The sequence below is a fragment of the Neoarius graeffei genome, chromosome 8 (assembly GCF_027579695.1).
Source record: "Neoarius graeffei isolate fNeoGra1 chromosome 8, fNeoGra1.pri, whole genome shotgun sequence".
NCBI lineage: Eukaryota > Metazoa > Chordata > Actinopteri > Siluriformes > Ariidae > Neoarius > Neoarius graeffei.
In genome coordinates, this window is record NC_083576.1 from 13,743,106 (window position 1) to 13,762,256 (window position 19,151).

Genomic DNA, 19,151 nt, shown 5'->3' on the forward strand with positions numbered 1-19,151 from the left:
TTCATTTTAAAGGATTAGAGTATTCAAAGACATGAATAGCAAAAAATGCAGAAATATAATACTGTAGAGCTCGTTTATGTTAAAAGATGCATTGATTTTTTTGAAATCATCAAATGTGAATTGATTAAAAACAAGTCTCTTGTACCATATTAATCATTTTCACCTGGTAGTCCACCAAGGAGGGGAATTTATTTCCAAATAAATTGCAACTTTTTGCTGATAAAATTAATGGTTTTGGGGTAAAAAAAAAAATAGCCAAAAATCATTAGCTCCCACCTCCCAGGCCCCCACCGGGGCTCTGCCCCTGGGCCCCGCTGGGTGCCTGTGGCCCCCAAACCCCCGTCTTTTTTCAGACTTTTTAAATATTTTTCATTCTCATCCCTGATTACTGTAAGTGTCCAGAGTGTCTTCCAAGTGTGACTTTCAACTGTCCATATGGGGCCGTCCTCCACAGGAGTGATGTGATGAGACTCCAACCAGACATAGGGCATCAGGATGGATCAAGCAGTTTCCGAGGAGCAGAAGAGGTTCAGCATCTCGATCTCAGGATTGACGTAAGTCAGAGGGACAGATTTTGGGGACATAATGAAGTTTGCTGGGTTTTACTGCAAAAATAAGAAGCAATTGTAACAAAATGTCCAGAAGACACCATCTGTGGCTGGTTCTGGAAGATCTTGAGAAGGTTCTACAGCTCATTTCCTTATAAAACTGCACTAACTGTAGCAAAAATTAGTATTTTTATAAGTAAAAGGGTCCTCACACCAAAAAGTGATTTTGCTCTTTGTGGGTTTTTTTTTAATGTAGAAACATTTAATTTCATTATTTTTGAAGGCATACTTGATCTACAATTTGTCTTATTTCATTTAAGCACATCCATAGGTCTACTATTAAAGGAGTAAATCATTAAAGCTATAGCTTTAACCAGGTGGCACGGTGGTGTAAGTGATTAGCACGGTCAACTTACAGCAAGCAGGTTCTAGGTTCAAGCCCAGTGGCTGGCAGGGGCTTTGTATGTGGAGTTTTCATGTTCTCCCCGTGTCTGCGTGGGTTTCCTCTGGGTGCTCTGGTTTCCCCCAAAGACATGGGGTTAGGTTAATATGGGACGGGCTTGAGTAAGGCTCCTAACTGCTCCCCGGGTGCTGTTAGCATGGCTGCTCTGGGTATGTGTGTGTGCTCATTGCTCACGTGTGTGTGTGTTCACTGCTTCAGATGGTTTAAATGCAGAGAGGAATTTCACAAGTGTGTGATGGATAAAGTTGTGCTTTCTTTCTAAAGGGTCATCACACCAAATAGTGACTTTGCTCTTTTGTGGTATTTTTTTTTTTTAACATAGAAACATTTAACTTCATTACTTTTGATGGTATACTTGCTCAACAATTTGTCTTATTTCATTTAAGCACATCCATAGTTCAGAATTCTACTATTAAAGGATTAAATCGTTAAAGCAATAGCTTTAACCGGACGGCACAGGAAGAAGGTTCTGGGTTCGAGCCCAGGGGCCGGCAGGGGCTTTCTGTGTGGAGTTTGCATGTTCTCCCCATGTCTGCGTGGGTTTCCTCCGGGTGCTCTGGTTTCCCCCACAGTCCAAAGACATGCAGGTTAGGTTAATATGGGACGGCCTTGGGCTGAGGTGCCCTTGAGTGAGGCACCTAACTCTTAACTGCTCCCCGGGCGCTGTTAGCATGACTGCTCTGGATATATGTGTGTGTTCACTGCTTCAGATGGGTTAAATGCAGAGAGGAATTTCACAAGTGTGTGATGAATAAAGTTGTGCTTTCTTTCTAAAGGGTCATCACACCAAATAGTGATGCTCTTTGTGTGTGGTTTTTTTTACGTAGAAACATTTAATTTCATTATTTTTGAAGGCTCAACAATTTTTGTCTTATTTCATTTAAGCACATCCATAGTTCAGAATTCTACTATTAAAGGATTAAATCGTTAAAGCTATAGCTTTAACCGGGCGGCACAGCAAGAAGGTTCTGGGTTCGAGCCCAGGGACCAGCAGGGGCTTTCTGTGTGGAGTTTGCATGTTCTCCCCGTGTCTGCATGGGTTTCCTCCGGGTGCTCTGGTTTCCCCCACAGTCCAAAGACATGCAGGTTAGGTTAATATGGGACGGCCTTGGGCTGAGGTGCCCTTGAGTGAGGCTCCTAACTCTTAACTGCTCCCCGGGCGCTGTTAGCATGACTGCTCTGGGTATGTATGTGTTCACTGCTTCAGATGGGTTAAATGCAGAGAGGAATTTCACAAGTGTGTGATGAATAAAGTTGTGCTTTCTTTCTAAAGGCTCATCACACCAAATAGTGATGCTCTTTGTGGTATTTATTTTTTTTAACGTAGAAACATTTAATTTCATTATTTTTGAAGGCTCAACAATTTTTGTCTTATTTCATTTAAGCACATCCATAGTTCAAAATTCTACTATTAAAGGATTAAATCGTTAAAGCTATAGCTTAAAAAAGAAACCAAACCAAAACACTACAGAATTTACGGTAGAGTCATAGCAACTGTTTTTACGCATTGTTCATATATTACCGTCATTACGGTACTGCCTGTTTTGATAATAAGCACTGGGGCAGTAGCTAATCATATAAAGCGGGTTTAACGTTGCCTCTGGGTATATTTATTGTTTAAAAATAGTCTTTATTATTTTTTTAAGTCATGACAGAAATATTTTCAACTCTTTTTGGCCAAAGCGACGCTCAGGCACCTCCGAGTTCCGCGTCTCTGGGTTTTGGACCGGGAAAACCGCCGCCTCCGCTCCCGCAGAGTGCAGCCCCAGTGCCGGGTCAGCTCTCAGGACAGCTCGGGGATGAAGGGCCTACAGCCCGGAAACAAGGAGTTATCAATGAACCGTTCTATTTGCTGCGAGAACTGCCTGGTAAAGTGGATGATGGTGATCTCCTGGTGTGTGAAAACATGCCGTGTTACTGTCACAGTGTACATGATTGTGCTTGTGTGTGTTTTATTTCATTCAGTTGGGAACGATTTAACTGGAAACACAAACCTGATCACACACTACAATCTGGAACATGCCTACAATAAGTTCTGTGGGAAGAAGGTGAAGGAGAAACTCAGTAACTTCTTGCCGGAATTACCAGGTGAGATGAACAAGCATGGGAAGGTGCAATGGTATAGTAGTACAGTACTTTAATTATAAGTACAGCATGCAAAGTGGCCAATTGAAGCCAGGAATAAATCTGCACTACTAATTCTTGTCGTGGTACATTAGTATATAGTGATCACTGTTACACAACTGCACAACATTATCTCTAGTATTCAAGGCCACCTTTATCGAATCCCAGACTGAGATGGGTTTTTAAAAAAATCCTTTTCAAACCACTTACAGAAGTAGTTCAGAAAAGGAAACTTTCACTTACAGAAACCACTCAGCAAGAAGGTTCTGGGTTCGAACCCAGCAGCCGGCGAGGGCCTTTCTGTGTGGAGTTTGCATGTTCTCCCCGTGTCTGCGTGGGTTTCCCCCACAGTCCAAAAGACATGCAGGTTAGGTTAATATGGGACGGCCTTGAGCGAGGCACCTAACTCCCAACTGCTCCCCGGGCGCTGTTAGCATGGCTGCCCACTGCTCTGGGTATGTGTGTGTGTTCACTGCTTCAGATGGGTTAAATGCAGAGAAGAAATTTCACAAGTGTGTGATGAATGAAGTTGTGCTTTCTTTCTTTCTTTCTTGATGATCGAAACATAGCTGCTGCTTCTTTATGTTCGGGGGTCACCACAGTGGATCTGTTCCGTGTATTCGATTTGGCATCAGTTTTACACTGGGTGCCGTTCCTGATGCAACCCACCCCAGTCCATCCAGGCTTGGGACCGGCGCTAAGTATGCACCGACTGGGTATTTTACCAAACCTGTATGTCTTTGAACACTTCACTTATTTGGGATCCAAAATGAGCAGGAATGGCGATGCAGAGGAGGAGATCAGAGCAAGAATTTCCAAAGCCAGCCAGGCCTTTGCAGCACTGAGAAGCACTCGGAGAACGAAGAACATCAGGACCACCACCAAGATCAGGCTCTTCAAAAGTAACATCCTGAGCACTCTCCTGTATGATCCTGAGCACTCTCCTGTATGGTTCAGAATCATGGAAAATGACCAAGACCATCAGCCGCAAATTGGAAGTCTTCCAGAACTGCTGCCTCAGAAGAGTTCTGAAAATCTTTTGGCCAAACACTATTTCCAACGCTGAACTGTACCGAAAAACTTTGACAAAATCCATCACACAAGAAGATCAACTGCGCTGATGGAGATGGATTGGACACGTGCTGCGCATGCTACCAGCGTCACTACAGAGAGTAGCCCTCAGATGGACTCCAGACGGCTGGCGAAACGGGGGCAGACCAAAAGCGACCTGGAGGAGGACTGTGGAAAAGGAGATGAAGGAACAGAGATGGACCTGGGGTTACTTAGAGAAGTGTGCTTCTGACAGACCATGGTGGCGAGCTCTGGTGGTGGCCTTATGCGCATCCTTGCGCAAAGAGGATTGATTAAGTAAGTAGGTCTTTGAACTGTAGGAGAAACCAGAGCACCCAAAGGAAACCCACCCAGACACAAGGAGAACATGCAAACTCCGCACAGAAAGGCCCCCGTCAGCTGTGGGATTTGTCGTGGAAAAATGACAAACTCCAACGCCAGTCTCATCCTTTTGCAAGCGAAAGAAGGTTTATTGCAGAAATGGGCACAGAGCGATGAGGGTTTGGCACACCACTCGTACCATCTCTTTGTTCTCAAAAAGGAGACACCTATTGCATTACGTGCCTGGTCACTCTCCGGGAGCGTGATCAGCTCTAAAGCTGACTGGATCTTCTCTAATCGCTGGCTTGTACGCATGTAATGAGCATGATAAGATGAGCATGTTTTGGTGCAGAATGTTCTAAGTTGTTAGTCCTTGAAGAGGCAACACTCAGGGAAAAGGAAGATTACAAAACAGTATGACACTAAAATTTATTCTACAGATTTGAACCCGGAACCTAGAAACATAGTATATCTTTTCTTTTGAGATGATAATTTTGTGCTCGTATTTGTACGATTGGTTATCATTGTCATTGTACAGTTTGGAGACAGTGGCACTGACAAAAAGACGGGACGCTGAACTGGAGGTAGCGGAGTTGAAGATACTGAGATTCTTATTGGGAGTGACAAAGTTGGACAGGATTAGAAACGAGAATATTAGGAGGACAGGACCTGTAGGATGGCTTGGAGACAAAGTAAGAGAGGTGAGATTGAGATGGTTTGGATACAAACTGAGGAGAGATCCAGGGTATATTGGGGGGAAAAATGCTGGAGATGGAGTTGCCAGGTAGAAGGAAAAGAGGAAGACCAAAGATGAGATTTATGGATGTGGTGAAGGAGGACGTGATGGTTGGTGTTACAGGAAAAAGATGCGAAGGACAGGAGGAGAGGGAGTGACCCTTAACGGGAACAGACGGAAGAAGTAGTTACCATTGCCCTTGCCCATCCTAGATGGATTTTGATATAATTAAATCAGTACCCGTTTTCTGAACAAGCTTGCTTAATCATTGATTTTGTTTTGATTGAAGTTGCTTCAGAAAAGCAAACACGTACAGTATTGTTTTGAAAGGAAGCTCGACCCGGTTGAGACCAACTAGAATGTTTGGTGAAACCATTGGCCAAGTCTTGAGTCTGGATTTCAAGTACTACAACTCTGATCTGCACTATGACAATGGTAACATTTGCACACTTTTCTTCTGCTAGTGTTGTAGTCGAGTCACTAAACGTAGAGTCTGAGGCTACATCCACACGACAACGGCAACGAGATGTTATTTAAAAATATATCGCGTCCAAATGGGCAACGATCAGTAAAATATCAGGTCCATATGGCAACGCAACGCTTGCTGAAAACGATGCAATACACATGCCACACCTCTACGGGCGCTGTAAGACGGTCCCTTCGGAGACACCAGAACAATAGAAGTAGTAAGGACGCATGCGCATAAACTATTATGCGCGAGACTTCATATTAGCCACAAAGTCAGGAAAATCTGTTCGTAAAATTACATTATAATGACCAAATACAATGAAAAGTATTTTTCCAGTCTCACCTGTGAAAGGTAATCCCATGTGATCTCGTTTGGACGGCAAACCTGTTGGTACAGTTAAACGCAGCTAATCTTTATTCTCCGCTTTGACCTATCCAATATGGCGGCGAGGATGACGTATGATTCTACGCGGAAGGCGGCGTCTTTAATGGTCCGGAATAAATTGAATGCTACACGTTGATGGATTAATTTGTTGTTTCTCACCTGTGAAAGGTAATCCCATGTGATCTCGTTTGGACGGTAAACCTGTTGGTACAGTTAAACGCAGCACATGAATCTTTATTCTCCGCTTTGACCTATCCAATATGGCGGCGAGGATGACGTATGATTCTACGCGGAAGGCGGCGTCTTTAATGGTCCAGAATAAATTGAATGCTACACGTTGATGGATTAATTTGCTCTTCTACGCCCTTTTTGAGGAATGTATTGTAGGACTAAAACCAACATCTGAAGAGGTGAGATCGCTCCTTTTTTTTCCCTATTTTTGCTGGCGGGATTGACTCTGCCCTAAGGGCAGAGTGTCTCTCTCTGTCTCACTTTGCACCATTACACAATAAATATTCACAGTGAAAATATTTTGTAAGCGCGTTTCATGAACCAAGTTATAGGATTTGTTGACAACTCGCATCGAGTTTGTTACACTTCTACCCGGCGTGAAGCACTCACAGTCATGTGGTTGTGACTTCATCGTAAACAAATCCGTTCTACTCATCCAGACGACTTCACAACGGCAACGTTGCCAGATCTTTCCACTCTGGAACCCGTTCTCAAAAAGATTGCGTTTTGGGCACCCAAAACGCCGGTGCCGTGTGGACGCCAGGCCTAAACGATAAGCAATTGTATCGGAGTCACCTGAATCCGTTGCCGTGTGGACAGGGCCTGAGTCCAGTCTCAAGTCCCCAGTGTTCAAGTCCGAGTTGTTAAAGAAAATTTCGAGTCGAGTTCGAGAACAAGGCTCCATCCACACCATTTGACAGTGGCTGTTGCTGCCTTTATGTGAAACCGTCTCTGCTACTGTGTTGGATGAACATTACTGCTTGACTGCCCCATTTTAGTTAATAGGCTACAGATTAAAAAGCTTGTTGATTGCTCAGCAAGCCCCTCCCACTATCAACAGGGCAAATAACATGAGAGGGTTAACACTAGCTAGTTCATCGCTCAGCAAGCAAGCCCCGCTATCAACAGGGCAATGAACATAGCGTGTCACTTCCTTCTCTGGATGGAGTCTTACCAAATGACAATTGAAGTTCGAGGTCGTCCCCGTCGTCTCCTCAATAGTTTTTCTACATATCTGTTTAAGCAAAGCGGACAGTCCTGGGGCGTTCTGTCCAGGCATTTTAGCACCATTAACGTTAGTTTGTTCCTGAACATGACGTATGAACAGGTGAATGTGCATTCTCTTGCACGAAATTTGGTATAAAAATTAATGTAGATATAAATATTTTGGGCCAAATTAGTATGTTATGTTACAAAAAAATAAAGAAAAAAAATCAGAGTCCTAGTCTCTGACTTACGAGTCCGAATGCAGTTAATGCACGAGTTCAAGTCCCAAGTCGAGTCACATGTCCTTAAAATTAGGGCATGAGTCGGACTCTAGTACTACAAGCCTGTCTTCTGCTAATGCGTCTCCTGTGGTGTTTTGCAGGCAGTCCTGCACTTTTTATTATTTAGTTTGTTGTTGAATGTTAAGCTGCACCAGTGAACCCGTTTACCATCAGCACTCTTTTATGTGGTGATAAAAATAAAAACTCTTGAATGTGATTGTCTGTCTTTAGGCATGATCGACAGTCCGGGAGTTCAGGATGGCAGTTCGTTGCGCTCCCTCATAGAGAAACCTCCAGTTTGTGGAAACTCATTCAGCCCACTAACTGGAGCACTGTTGACTGGTTTCAGACTACACACTGGACCGGTAAATGCACCACACACACACAGTGCCTTATGCACGATAAGATGCACAAAGAGGTCACATCCTCCGTGTGTGCACGAGTGTGTGCTGGAGTGGCACTTTTTTCCAATAGACTGTGATCACAAGTCTTTGTTTGCTTTTCAGCTCCCAGAGCAGTACAGACTGATGCACATTCAGCCTCCGAAGAAGAAAAGCAAACACAAACACAGACATCATCGACCTCAGGATCCCATACCACCAGGTGACCCACACAAACACGTACTATGTCTACACCGCAATTGATTAATATGATTAATGAGTTTACATTGGCTTTAGTAATACTGATAACGAGAGCTCCTGATTCAGTCAACAGTCTGATTTCGTTCTGCTCTACACTTGTTTGGTGACCGTTTAGTAAATCCACCAAAGAAAATTTACCAAATGTCGAATTTACGAATAATTTGAGAAACGTATTTTTAGTAAATTGCACGTAATTCTGTTCCCCTGTAAACTGTGGTGTGTACTGCACCTGATGCACCGCCAACCGGTTACATTTGTGCTAGGGCTGTCAGTCGATTTAAAGCCTAGGTCACAACCGGCCATATGTGCTCCTACGGCCGGTCTACGTGCAAAAAACGCAAGAAACGCACACAGGGCGCACATGAAACGCACGGAGGGCGCGTGTGTGACGTACTGATTTTCGAGCTGTAGACTGGCCGCAGACTGGCCACAGAGGTTCTTTGTCATGTCAAACAAACCCCAACACGTCGTCTCTTCTCCCCTCTGGACCATCAAAAAGCATGTAAAAAAAAAAAAAACACATTTTCTGTAAACAGTCACAATGCAACAATATAAGTTGATTCTGTACATAAGTGCGCTTTATCACGACTTATGCCGAACAGCTACTCACTCCGTCACTTCCTGATTTCCCAAACTCCCGTGTCCAAAAAAAAATTTGTGGCATTAAAAGGAATTTGTTTTAACCTTTTTTTTAATTAATTAATTTTTTTTTTTTTTTAAAATTGCATTAACTTCGACAGCCCTGTTTTGTGCATATATATATATATATATATATATATATATATATATATATATATATATATATATATATATAAAAAAATCAGAAGCTTGTTCTGATTTCGCGGAATATCTAATTTATTAGATAGGACCGGATCAAAATCGGACAGCAGCCTTAAGCTGATCCAAGACGTATTAATGTGCTGCTTAGATAATCTGATAACACGCACAAGGAAAATTTGTGGTTTTCTCTGAGCAGAAACGCCGTCAGACTCTGACCCCAAGAAGAAGAAGAAAAAGCGAGATGATGATCCTGAGCGCAAAAAGAAAAAGAAGGACAAGAAGAAGAAAAAGGTGGGTGGAGTTACTCAGCATGTTGGGGAAAGACTGGGAAGGGTTAATACTTTTAAAGTGTTATCGTTATTACACATGGGATTGGTTCGAATCAAAACGCCAGGGATAAAACGACGGGGCGTACTATGATTGGGGGGGAATTAGGAATGTAATCCAGCGCAGAGTTATTATTTATTACAACCCCAATTCCAAAAAAGTTGGGACGAAGTACAAATTGTAAATAAAAACGGAATGTAATAATTTACAAATCTCAGAAACTGATATTGTATTCACAATAGAACATAGACAACATATATCAAATGTCAAAAGTGAGACATTTTGACATTTCATGCCAAATATTGGCTCATTTGAAATTTCATGACAGCAACACATCTCAAAAAAGTTGGGACAGGGCCAATAAGAGGCTGGAAAAGTTAAAGGTACAAAAAAGGAACAGCTGGAGGACCAAATTGCAACTCATTAGGTCAATTGGCAATAGGTCATTAACATGACTGGGTATAAAAAGAGCATCTTGGAGTGGCAGCGGCTCTCAGAAGTAAAGATGGGAAGAGGATCACCAATCCCCCTAATTCTGCGCCGACAAATAGTGGAGCAATATCAGAAAGGAGTTCGACAGTGTAAAATTGCAAAGAGTTTGAACATATCATCTACAGTGCATAATATCATCAAAAGATTCAGAGAATCTGGAAGAATCTGTGCGTAAGGGTCAAGGCCGGAAAACCATACTGGGTGCCCGTGATCTTCGGGCCCTTAGATGACACTGCATCACATACAGGCATGCTTCTGTATTGGAAATCACAAAATGGGCTCAGGAATATTTCTAGAGAACATTATCTGTGAACACAATTCACCGTGCCATCCGCCGTTGCCAGCTAAAACTCTATAGTTCAAAGAAGAAGGCGTATCTAAACACGATCCAGAAGCGCAGACGTCTTCTCTGGGCCAAGGCTCATTTAAAATGGACTGTGGCAAAGTGGAAAACTGATCTGTGGTCAGACGAATCAAAATTTGAAGTTCTTTATGGAAATCAGGGACGCCGTGTCATTCGGACTAAAGAGGAGAAGGATGACCCAAGTTGTTATCAGCGCTCAGTTCAGAAGCCTGCATCTCTGATGGTGTGGGGTTGCATTAGTGCGTGTGGCATGGGCAGCTTACACATCTGGAAAGACACCATCAATGCTGAAAGGTATATCCAGGTTCTAGAGCAACATATGCTCCCATCCAGACGACGTCTCTTTCAGGGAAGACCTTGCATTTTCCAACATGACAATGCCAAACCACATACTGCATCAATTACAGCATCATGGCTGCGTAGAAGAAGGGTCTGGGTACTGAACTGGCCAGACTACAGTCCAGGTCTTTCACCCATAGAAAACATTTGGCGCATCATAAAATGGAAGATATGGCAAAAAAGACCCAAGACAGTTGAGCAACTAGAATCCTACATTAGACAAGAATGGGTTAACATTCCTATCCCTAAACTTGAGCAACTTGTCTCCTCAGTCCCCAGACGTTTACAGACTGTTGTAAAGAGAAAAGGGGATGTCTCACAGTGGTAAACATGGCCTTGTCCCAACTTTTTTGAGATGTGTTGTTGTCATGAAATTTAAAATCACCTAATTTTTCTCTTTAAATGATACATTTTCTCAGTTTAAACATTTGATATGTCATCTATGTTCTATTCTGAATAAAAGATGGAATTTTGAAACTTCCACATCATTGCATTCCGTTTTTATTTACAATTTGTACTTTGTCCCAACTTTTTTTTGGAATCGGGGTTATTTTTCCCATAACAGCCGGTCATGACGTTTTAATGCGACAGCAGTTTGACAACTAGGACAATTTGTGTTAATTACTGTAAATACTAATGTTGCGGGGTGTCTAAATCCATTTATCGTTACGTTTTACCTCTGTCTGTACATCCGTCCGTCTGAAACGCCCTTTTTTTTTTCAGCAACCACAAATCTTAACCACTTTGTATCAAACTTCAGCTTGGGGTTCTATATCATGTATACCGTTTTCAGGTCTGTCGCACATCAACTTCCTGTTTACCGACTGAATGTATTTACGAAACGTATAGGGTGGATTTTTGGCGCTATTTCAAGAAGCAAAATGCCAGTTTACCAGGATATTGTTTGAAATCCCTGGGGAGAGACACTGCTCTTTATTTACTTGTTTCAGGGTTAATTATTTCTTGAAGTCAACATTCATAAGTGTCCTATTCCTTTGATTGCTTGCATTCTGATCTAAACGAGAGCGTGGGCTATGTAAGTGAGCAGTAGCTCACAGTTGATCTTGTTAGTGTGTATGTTGTTCATCTGATAAGCCTTTGAAAATATTATATTTAACAATTATTCCATGAAATCAAGTCGTACGTGAGCTGATAACCGAGGAGGCACATATCTCCAAGTCAGCTACAGGGCTTTCCCCAGGAAAAAAAAAAACAGAGCAGTGCTACTGATGTGGAGCCCAGCCCATAAGGGCTGGCCTGGCCCAGAGGGCCCTGAAGGCTGCTAGGGGGTCCAGGGGCATGTTCACCTGGAAAATTTTTAACCTAGAGACTTCAAATGGTGCATTCTGGTGGCATCCAGAGCTGATTGAGGCCCAATTCAACATTATTAAATTTGCTGTTTTTATCTCGTCAATTATGCAAGGAGCAAAATTTTAAACAGCAAAATTAGATTTGAAATGAAAACACTGGAAACAGTCAATTCAGAGAAATATTTAATTTTATTGCACAAAAAAGCATAATATTGAACAATATAGGGAATTGAGGTCAAATCACGCAACAGCGCTATCTGGCAACCAGCGCCTAGAAAGTGATTGAGGGTTTTTTTTTTTTTTTTGTCTGGTTGTGAACGGCAGTCCATGCACGCAGAGAAACCCTTTATTTTCACTTCTGGGTTGAGTATCAGGATAGTATTCCAATATTTTCCTGTTTCTATAGTTATTACTCATTTTCAGAGGGGAATAGGAGATATTTTGGGTGCAGAAAGTACTCTGCATTGTTCATTTTATGGCATTTTTGGTGCTCAAGTGACTATGCGATGTTGCGCCGCGTAGCCATGCTTTGGTGAAAGCCCTGGGCTATAAGCCATGTACGACGAGATTGAGTGGAATAACTGTTTTATTCTATCCACATTCACTGAATTTTGAGAAACGGAGCATTTTGTTTTTTTGCAAATTCAATAAATAAAAACTTTACAAAACATCCAACAGTTTTCACTTGGGCAGACTTCTTTAAAAACCTATCGATGGCGGCACGAATTGACTTCAGTGTGGTGTGTGTTTTTTAAGAAAGTGCCGTCTTGTTGTCGTGCCGAGGTATAGAATAGCTTTAGACATTTTATCTAATTCTTCCTTGGACATTTCAGTTCTGTCATTTTCAAACTTTTTTGAGCTTTTGAACCAGTCTAAAAAAACAACAACAAATTTTAATGCTTAAAGATGAAGAATGTAAACAAACTGGCGAAATGAGAGTAGCAATTTGTGAAAAATGCTCTAATAATAATAATTCTTGAAAAATAAAAATGGATATGTTCTTACTTTTATTCCATGTTTTGTTGCTTTTTTTGGGGGGGGGTCTGAGGAGTTTTTTTAATTTATTTTTATTTTGTCCTTGATTGGTTCAGCAGCATACTCTGCCATTTTGTTTTTCTCTACTCACGGTATACGAGCTGGTAGCCTAGTAGTAGAGTAGCCAATCAGAGCGCACGATTGCTCCAGTGAATGTGGATAGAATGAGGATATGTTAAAGGATGTATTGCGAAACATGACTAAAACATCTGTAATGTAAATATTTCCCCCTTTTTCAAAATGAAAACGTTGTTGAGTCACGGAAGAAAAGATTAAATAGAAATTTGCAGGAATTAACAGATGCATTCGCGCCATCATCAGTCTGATGTACTATTCTGAATCACGCAAAAATGAATGATTGTCAATTAATAAAAATTTCAAGTCGTCTGCTAATTAGCATTTATTGATCTGTGTTGACATAATGTTCTCTCTCTCTCTCTCTCTCTCTCTCTCTCTCTCTGTCACAGAATCGCCACAGTCCTGATCATCCTGGTATCACTGGCTCTCAACCCAACAGCAATAGTCTAAGATAGAGACACTGTATTTTGTGTGTGTGTGTGTGTGTGTGTGAGAGAGAGAATGAATGAATGTGTGAACATGTGCTGTTTTGTAGCTGATGTTGACATGAATACTGATTACAGATCAGTTCTATTGCCAGTATTTTATTATTTTTTTGCTTCATCGTTTGATGACTTTCATAAATTTTTTGCTACTCTACTGCACAGCCTGCCTTTGTATACTTTTTTTTTTTAATTTATGGATGGATAAGAAGCGCTAGAATACTGAATGTCAGTTCTGTGATTCAATACAGCACTGATTCAAACGCAACACTAGAGGGCAGTGTGGGACAAGAAGAGGTTTGTTTCTTGGACTTGTTTGCAAAAAAAAAAAAGAACTGACTACACTTGTGCTGGTTTTCACTGTGTCCTGATAATTGTGGACAGGAAATGATGTGTTGAGTCTAATCACTCAGCACAGATGTGTTGTGTAAGCAGATTCTTCTTCTTTCAGCTGCTCCCATTTGGGGTCACCACAGTGGATCATCTGCTTCTATCTCATCCTGTCCTTGGCATCTTCCTCTGTCATGCCAACAACCTGCATGTCCTGTCTTGCCCCATCCATCATCCTCGTCTTTCTTTGGCCTTCCTCTCTCCTGGCAGCTCCACGTTCAGCATCCTTCTCCCAGTATACTCAGCATCTCTCCTCCACAAATATCCAAACCAACTCAATCTCTTCTCTCTTGCTTTGTCTCCAAACTGTCCAACTTAGGCTGTCCCAAGTACTATAACGCTTGTTCCAAATCCTGTCCATCTTCATCACTTCCAACGTAAATCTGAGCATCTTTAAAAGGTAGACTGCCTTTCAAATTTTTCAAGTGTAGGTCATTTAAAAAAAAATCCCCAACACTCCATGGTCTACTCCCTACTCTCAATGTTCTCTGTGAACATCATAGTCCATGGAGATTCCTGCCTGATCTTGTCCGTCAACTGGTCCATTGCAAACAAAAAAGGGGCTCAGAGCCGATCCTTGATGTAATCCCATCTCCACCTTGATCTCATTTCTACCACACTGCCGTCATACGTATCCTGCATCACTCATACATACACACATCTCCTCTCTTGGTATCCTGTCATATGCTTTCTTCAAGTTCACAAACACACCATGCAGCTCCTTCTGATCTTCGCGTTACTTCTCCATCAACCTTCTTCAAGCAAACGTTGCATCTGTAGTGCTCTATCCTGCTATGAAACCATACTGCTGCTCGCTAATCACCACCTCACTTCTTTAGATTCAACTTTATACCTCTGTAGTTATTACAGCTCTACACACCAGCCTTATTCATGAAATTCGGTCTCATTATACTGCTTCTCCACTCCTCAGGCATCCTCTCACTTTCCAAGAGTGTGTTAAATAATCTAGTTAAAAAGATTATTCCGTTTCTCTGAAATATCTCAATGGCAGCACACATACAGTACTGTGCAAAAGTCTTCTTTTTTTTTCTCCGTACAAACTTCGTTTTAGATTTCTATTTTATGATTTCTACATTATCAAGTTAGTACAAAAACATTTTAGAGTCCAAATGTTTGCCTTTTTTCCAGCGCAAAGTTACTTTTTATAGAAAAAAAAAGTCTGTATCTGAGCACCATATTCCATAAGAGATCACTTTTCAGATTAAAACAGAAAACATAATGAAGGCTCCTGGGTTTTGGTGCAAAATGAAGACGCGAGTGTGACAAAGTGTCCAGAAGAACTGTGGCTGGTTCTGGAAGATGCTCAGTAAAACCTACAGCTCATTTCCGCATAAAACTGCACTCTCTGTACCTGAGACTACTCTAATTTAAAAAAAATAATTTTATATATATATATATATATATATATATATATATATATATATATATATATATATATATATACACTTATGTGCAAAATAATAGCAGTCTAACATCACTAATGTGTTTTAATTTCTGATTTTGGCAGAAAAGATAATGCAACATGGGGGAAAAAAAAATAAGTGTAGCTGAGTAATGGGCAATCAACAGTCATGACATGCACTCTGCTAATTGGGTGTAATTGACTCATTTAATGAAAGAGGCGTGTTCAAATTAATAGCAGTGTGGAGTTCAATTAGTGAGGCCATTCATTCTGTGAAGAAACAGGTGTCAATTATGGCCCTTATTTAAAGAAGGAGGGCAGCTAGTTTTAGCCCTTGCTCAGTGAGTAAAATGGGTCGTTTCAGACATTGTACCGAAGGAGAAAGAACTTGGATCAAGAAGTTGATTGGAGAGGGGAAAATGTATAAAGAAGTGCAGAAAATAATTGGCTGCTCAGCTAAAATGATCTCAAATGCTTTAAGATGGTAAACAAAACCCAAAACACGTGGTAGGAAAAGAAATACTACCATCCACGTAGATCATAGAATAACAAGAATGGTAAAGAAGCATCCAATGATCAGCTCCAGAGAAATCAAAGAAGCTCTTGAGTTACCTGTGAGTACTGCAACAATCAGAAGATGCCTATGTGAAGCCAAACTATTTACAAGAAACCCTCGTAAAGTACCGTTGCTGAAAAAAAGGCGTATTGAAAAGGTTACAGTTTGCCAAAGAACACATTGACTGGCCTAAAGAGAAGTGGCGCAACATTCTATGGACAGATGACCGCAAGATTGTTCTTATTGGGTCTAAAGGCCAGAGACAATTTGTGAGACGACCCATAAATATTGAATTCAAGCCACAGTGCACTGTGAAGACTGTAAAATATGGAGGTGCAAGCATAATGGTTTGGGGATGTTTCTCATACTTTGGAGTCGGGCCCATTTATCGCATACCAGGCACCATGGACCAGTTTGAATCGATCAAAATACTGGAAGAGGTTATGTTGCCTTATGCTGAAGAAATGCCCTTCAAATGTGTGTTTCAGCAGGACAACGACCCCAAACACACCAGCAAGCGGGCAACATCCTGGTTCCAGACCAACAAGATTGACGTTATGAAGTGGCCAGCCCGATCTCCAGACCACAATCCGATTGAGAATTTGTGGAGTGACGACAAAAATGCTGTTTTTGATGCAAAACCCAAGAATGCAGAAGAACTGTGGAATGTCGTCCAGTCAGCTTGGGCTGGAATATCTCTTCGCAGGTGTCAGATGTTAGTTGACTCCATGCCACACAGATGTAAAGCACTTATCAGAAATAAAGGTTATACAACTAAATATTAGTTCAGTGATTAACAGAAAAGCTAAATCTGTAAACAAATTTCAGTTTATACTGTAAATATTTGCATTTGTAAATGAAAATGCAGACACTAATTTTTTTTTTTTGAACAGCCTATTCTTTTTTTTTTCTTCATTTTCAGTTTAAAATTGATATTTTGTTCATGTTTTCATTTGGAATTGAATGTGCAGTCCTCCCAGTGCCTTTGTGTATATGGAAATAAATGCTATTCTGAGGATTGAGCTTTTTCTCAGTTGTTTTAAACACACTGCTATTAGTTTGCACATAAGTGTATATACAGTGGTATGCAAAAGTTTGGGCACCCCTGGCCAAAATTGCTGTTACTGTGAACAGTTAAACAAGTTGAAGATGAAATGATCTCCAAAAGGCATAAAGTTAAAGATGACTCATTCCCTTTATATTTTAAGCAAAAATAATTTTTTATTTTCATCTTCTACATTTTCAAAATGACAAAAAAGGAAAAGGGCCTGATTTGGGCACCCTGCATGGTTAATACCCAGTAACACCCCCTTTGGCAAGTATCGCAGCTTGTAAAAACTTTTTGTAGCCAGCTAATAATCTTTCAGTTCTTACCTGGGGGATTTTCACACATTCGTCCTTGCAGAAGGCTTGCAGTTTTACAAGTTTTTTGGGCTGTCTTGCATGCACTGCTCTTTTTTTTTTTACAGATGGTGTGATGTTTGCTTCCAGAATTTGCTGGTATTTATTCGAATCCATGCTTCCCTCGACCAATGAAATGTGCCCTGTGCCACTGGCTGCAACACAACCCCAAAGCATGATCGATCCACACCCATGCTTCAGAGTTGGAGAGGTGTTCTTTTCCTGGAATTTGGCACCCTTTTTTCTCCAAACATACCTTTGCACATTGTGGCCAAAAAGTTCTGAGTTCATCAGTCCACAGGACTTGTTTCCAAAATGCATCAGGCTTATTTAGATGTTCATTTGCAAACTTCAGACGCTGAATTTTGTGGCTAGGACGCAGGAACGGTTTTCTTCTGATGACTCTTCCATGAAGGTCATATTTGTTCAGGTGTCGCTGCATAGTAGAACAGTGCACCACCACTCCAGGGTCTGCTAAATCTTTCTGAAGGTCTTTTGCAGTCAAACAGGGGTTTTTATTTGCCTTTCTAGCAATCCAATGAGCAGTTCTTCCAGAAAGTTTTCTTCATCTTCCAGACCTCACCTTGATCTCCACTCTTTCTGTTAACTGCCATTTCTTAACATTACAATCTGAGGAAACGGCTACCAGAAAACACTTTGCTATGTTCTTGTAGCCTTCTCCTGCTTTGTGAGCATCAATTATTTTATTATTCAGAATGCGAGGGAGTTGCTTAGAGGAGCCCATGGCTGTTGATTTTAGCGACAAGTTTGCGGAGTCAGAGAATTTATACAGCTTTGAAATCTGCATCTGACCTTTCCTAACGAAGAATTTGAACAAGCCACAGCTCAATAAGCTAATTAAGGTCTGGAACCTTGGTAAAAGTTACCTGAGAACTCAAATGTATTGGGGTGCCCAAACTTTCGCATGGTGTTCCTTTTCTTTTTTCACTCTCCAATTGTACAAAACAAAAATAATACAGAAATGTTGCAGAAAATGCTGAAAAGAAATGCCGTCTTTACCTTTATGCCTTTTGGTGATCAGTTCATCTTCTGCTCACTTAACTATTCACAGTAACAGACATTTTCAGTAAGGGTACCCAAACTTTTGCATGCCACTGTATGTCTATATTAAAGCAAAGGGAATTTTGTCTCACACCAAATATTGACTTTGTTTCATTTATTATGGCTTCCTGCTTATATATATATATATATTTTTTTTTAATTTAATGTTGAACCATTTCATTTTTTTAGCCATTTTTGGTCTACAGCATTTTATTTACTTTTACACAAACTTGTGGAGAATATTTAAGCTCGAGTGCACACTCATTAAAGCAAAAAAAAAAAAAGGGGGTGGGGGAAATACATATAGGATATTAAACGGTTATGCGAAGGAAGATATGAAGTTTATCTTCTCATATTGAAAATATTTTCACAAGTGAATGAATAAAATGTTCACTGCTTGAAGATAAACTTTATCTCTTCGCACAACTGTGTAATATCCTATATGTATTTCCCCCACCTTTTTTTTTGCTTTCATAACAGTCTGCACTCGAGCTTAACTATTCTCCACAAGTTTGTGTAAAAGTACTGATCTAGATCAAATCCATCAGCGTGTTGTATGAACACATGCTTCGGTAGAAGGAAAATCTGATCTTTTATTCAAAGGAGTTAACATGATCAATATCACAAGTTCGTTGACGTTTGAATAGTGACCAAGAAATTGTGCAAAATCTTGAGTATCGAATCATCAAAATATTGCAAATTTCCTTTATTGTTGGAGAATTTTCATGATTCTCAAACTTTAAGTGTAAGTTCATCTCCAATGAAACATCACTTCAGATCAATACGTTCCTTCAAACTGATCACCTTTATCCTACGAAGAACCATTCCTATCCTGATGGGTGTGGTCTCATTCAGG

At 40.8% G+C, this 19,151-nt stretch overlaps 1 protein-coding gene across 1 annotated transcript; it reads left to right on the forward strand.

Annotated features, from left to right (window-relative positions):
• Nucleotides 1-2,547: 2,547 nt before the first annotated feature.
• Nucleotides 2,548-13,620, forward strand: med19a (mediator complex subunit 19a). The gene is made up of 6 exons (XM_060927317.1): nt 2,548-2,879; nt 2,977-3,099; nt 7,847-7,980; nt 8,122-8,218; nt 9,233-9,327; nt 13,371-13,620. Exons 1-6 carry the CDS (start codon nt 2,660-2,662, stop codon nt 13,434-13,436), a joined length of 735 nt encoding a protein of 244 aa, XP_060783300.1. The 5' UTR covers nt 2,548-2,659; the 3' UTR covers nt 13,437-13,620.
• The last annotated feature ends 5,531 nt before the right edge of the window (nt 13,621-19,151 follow it).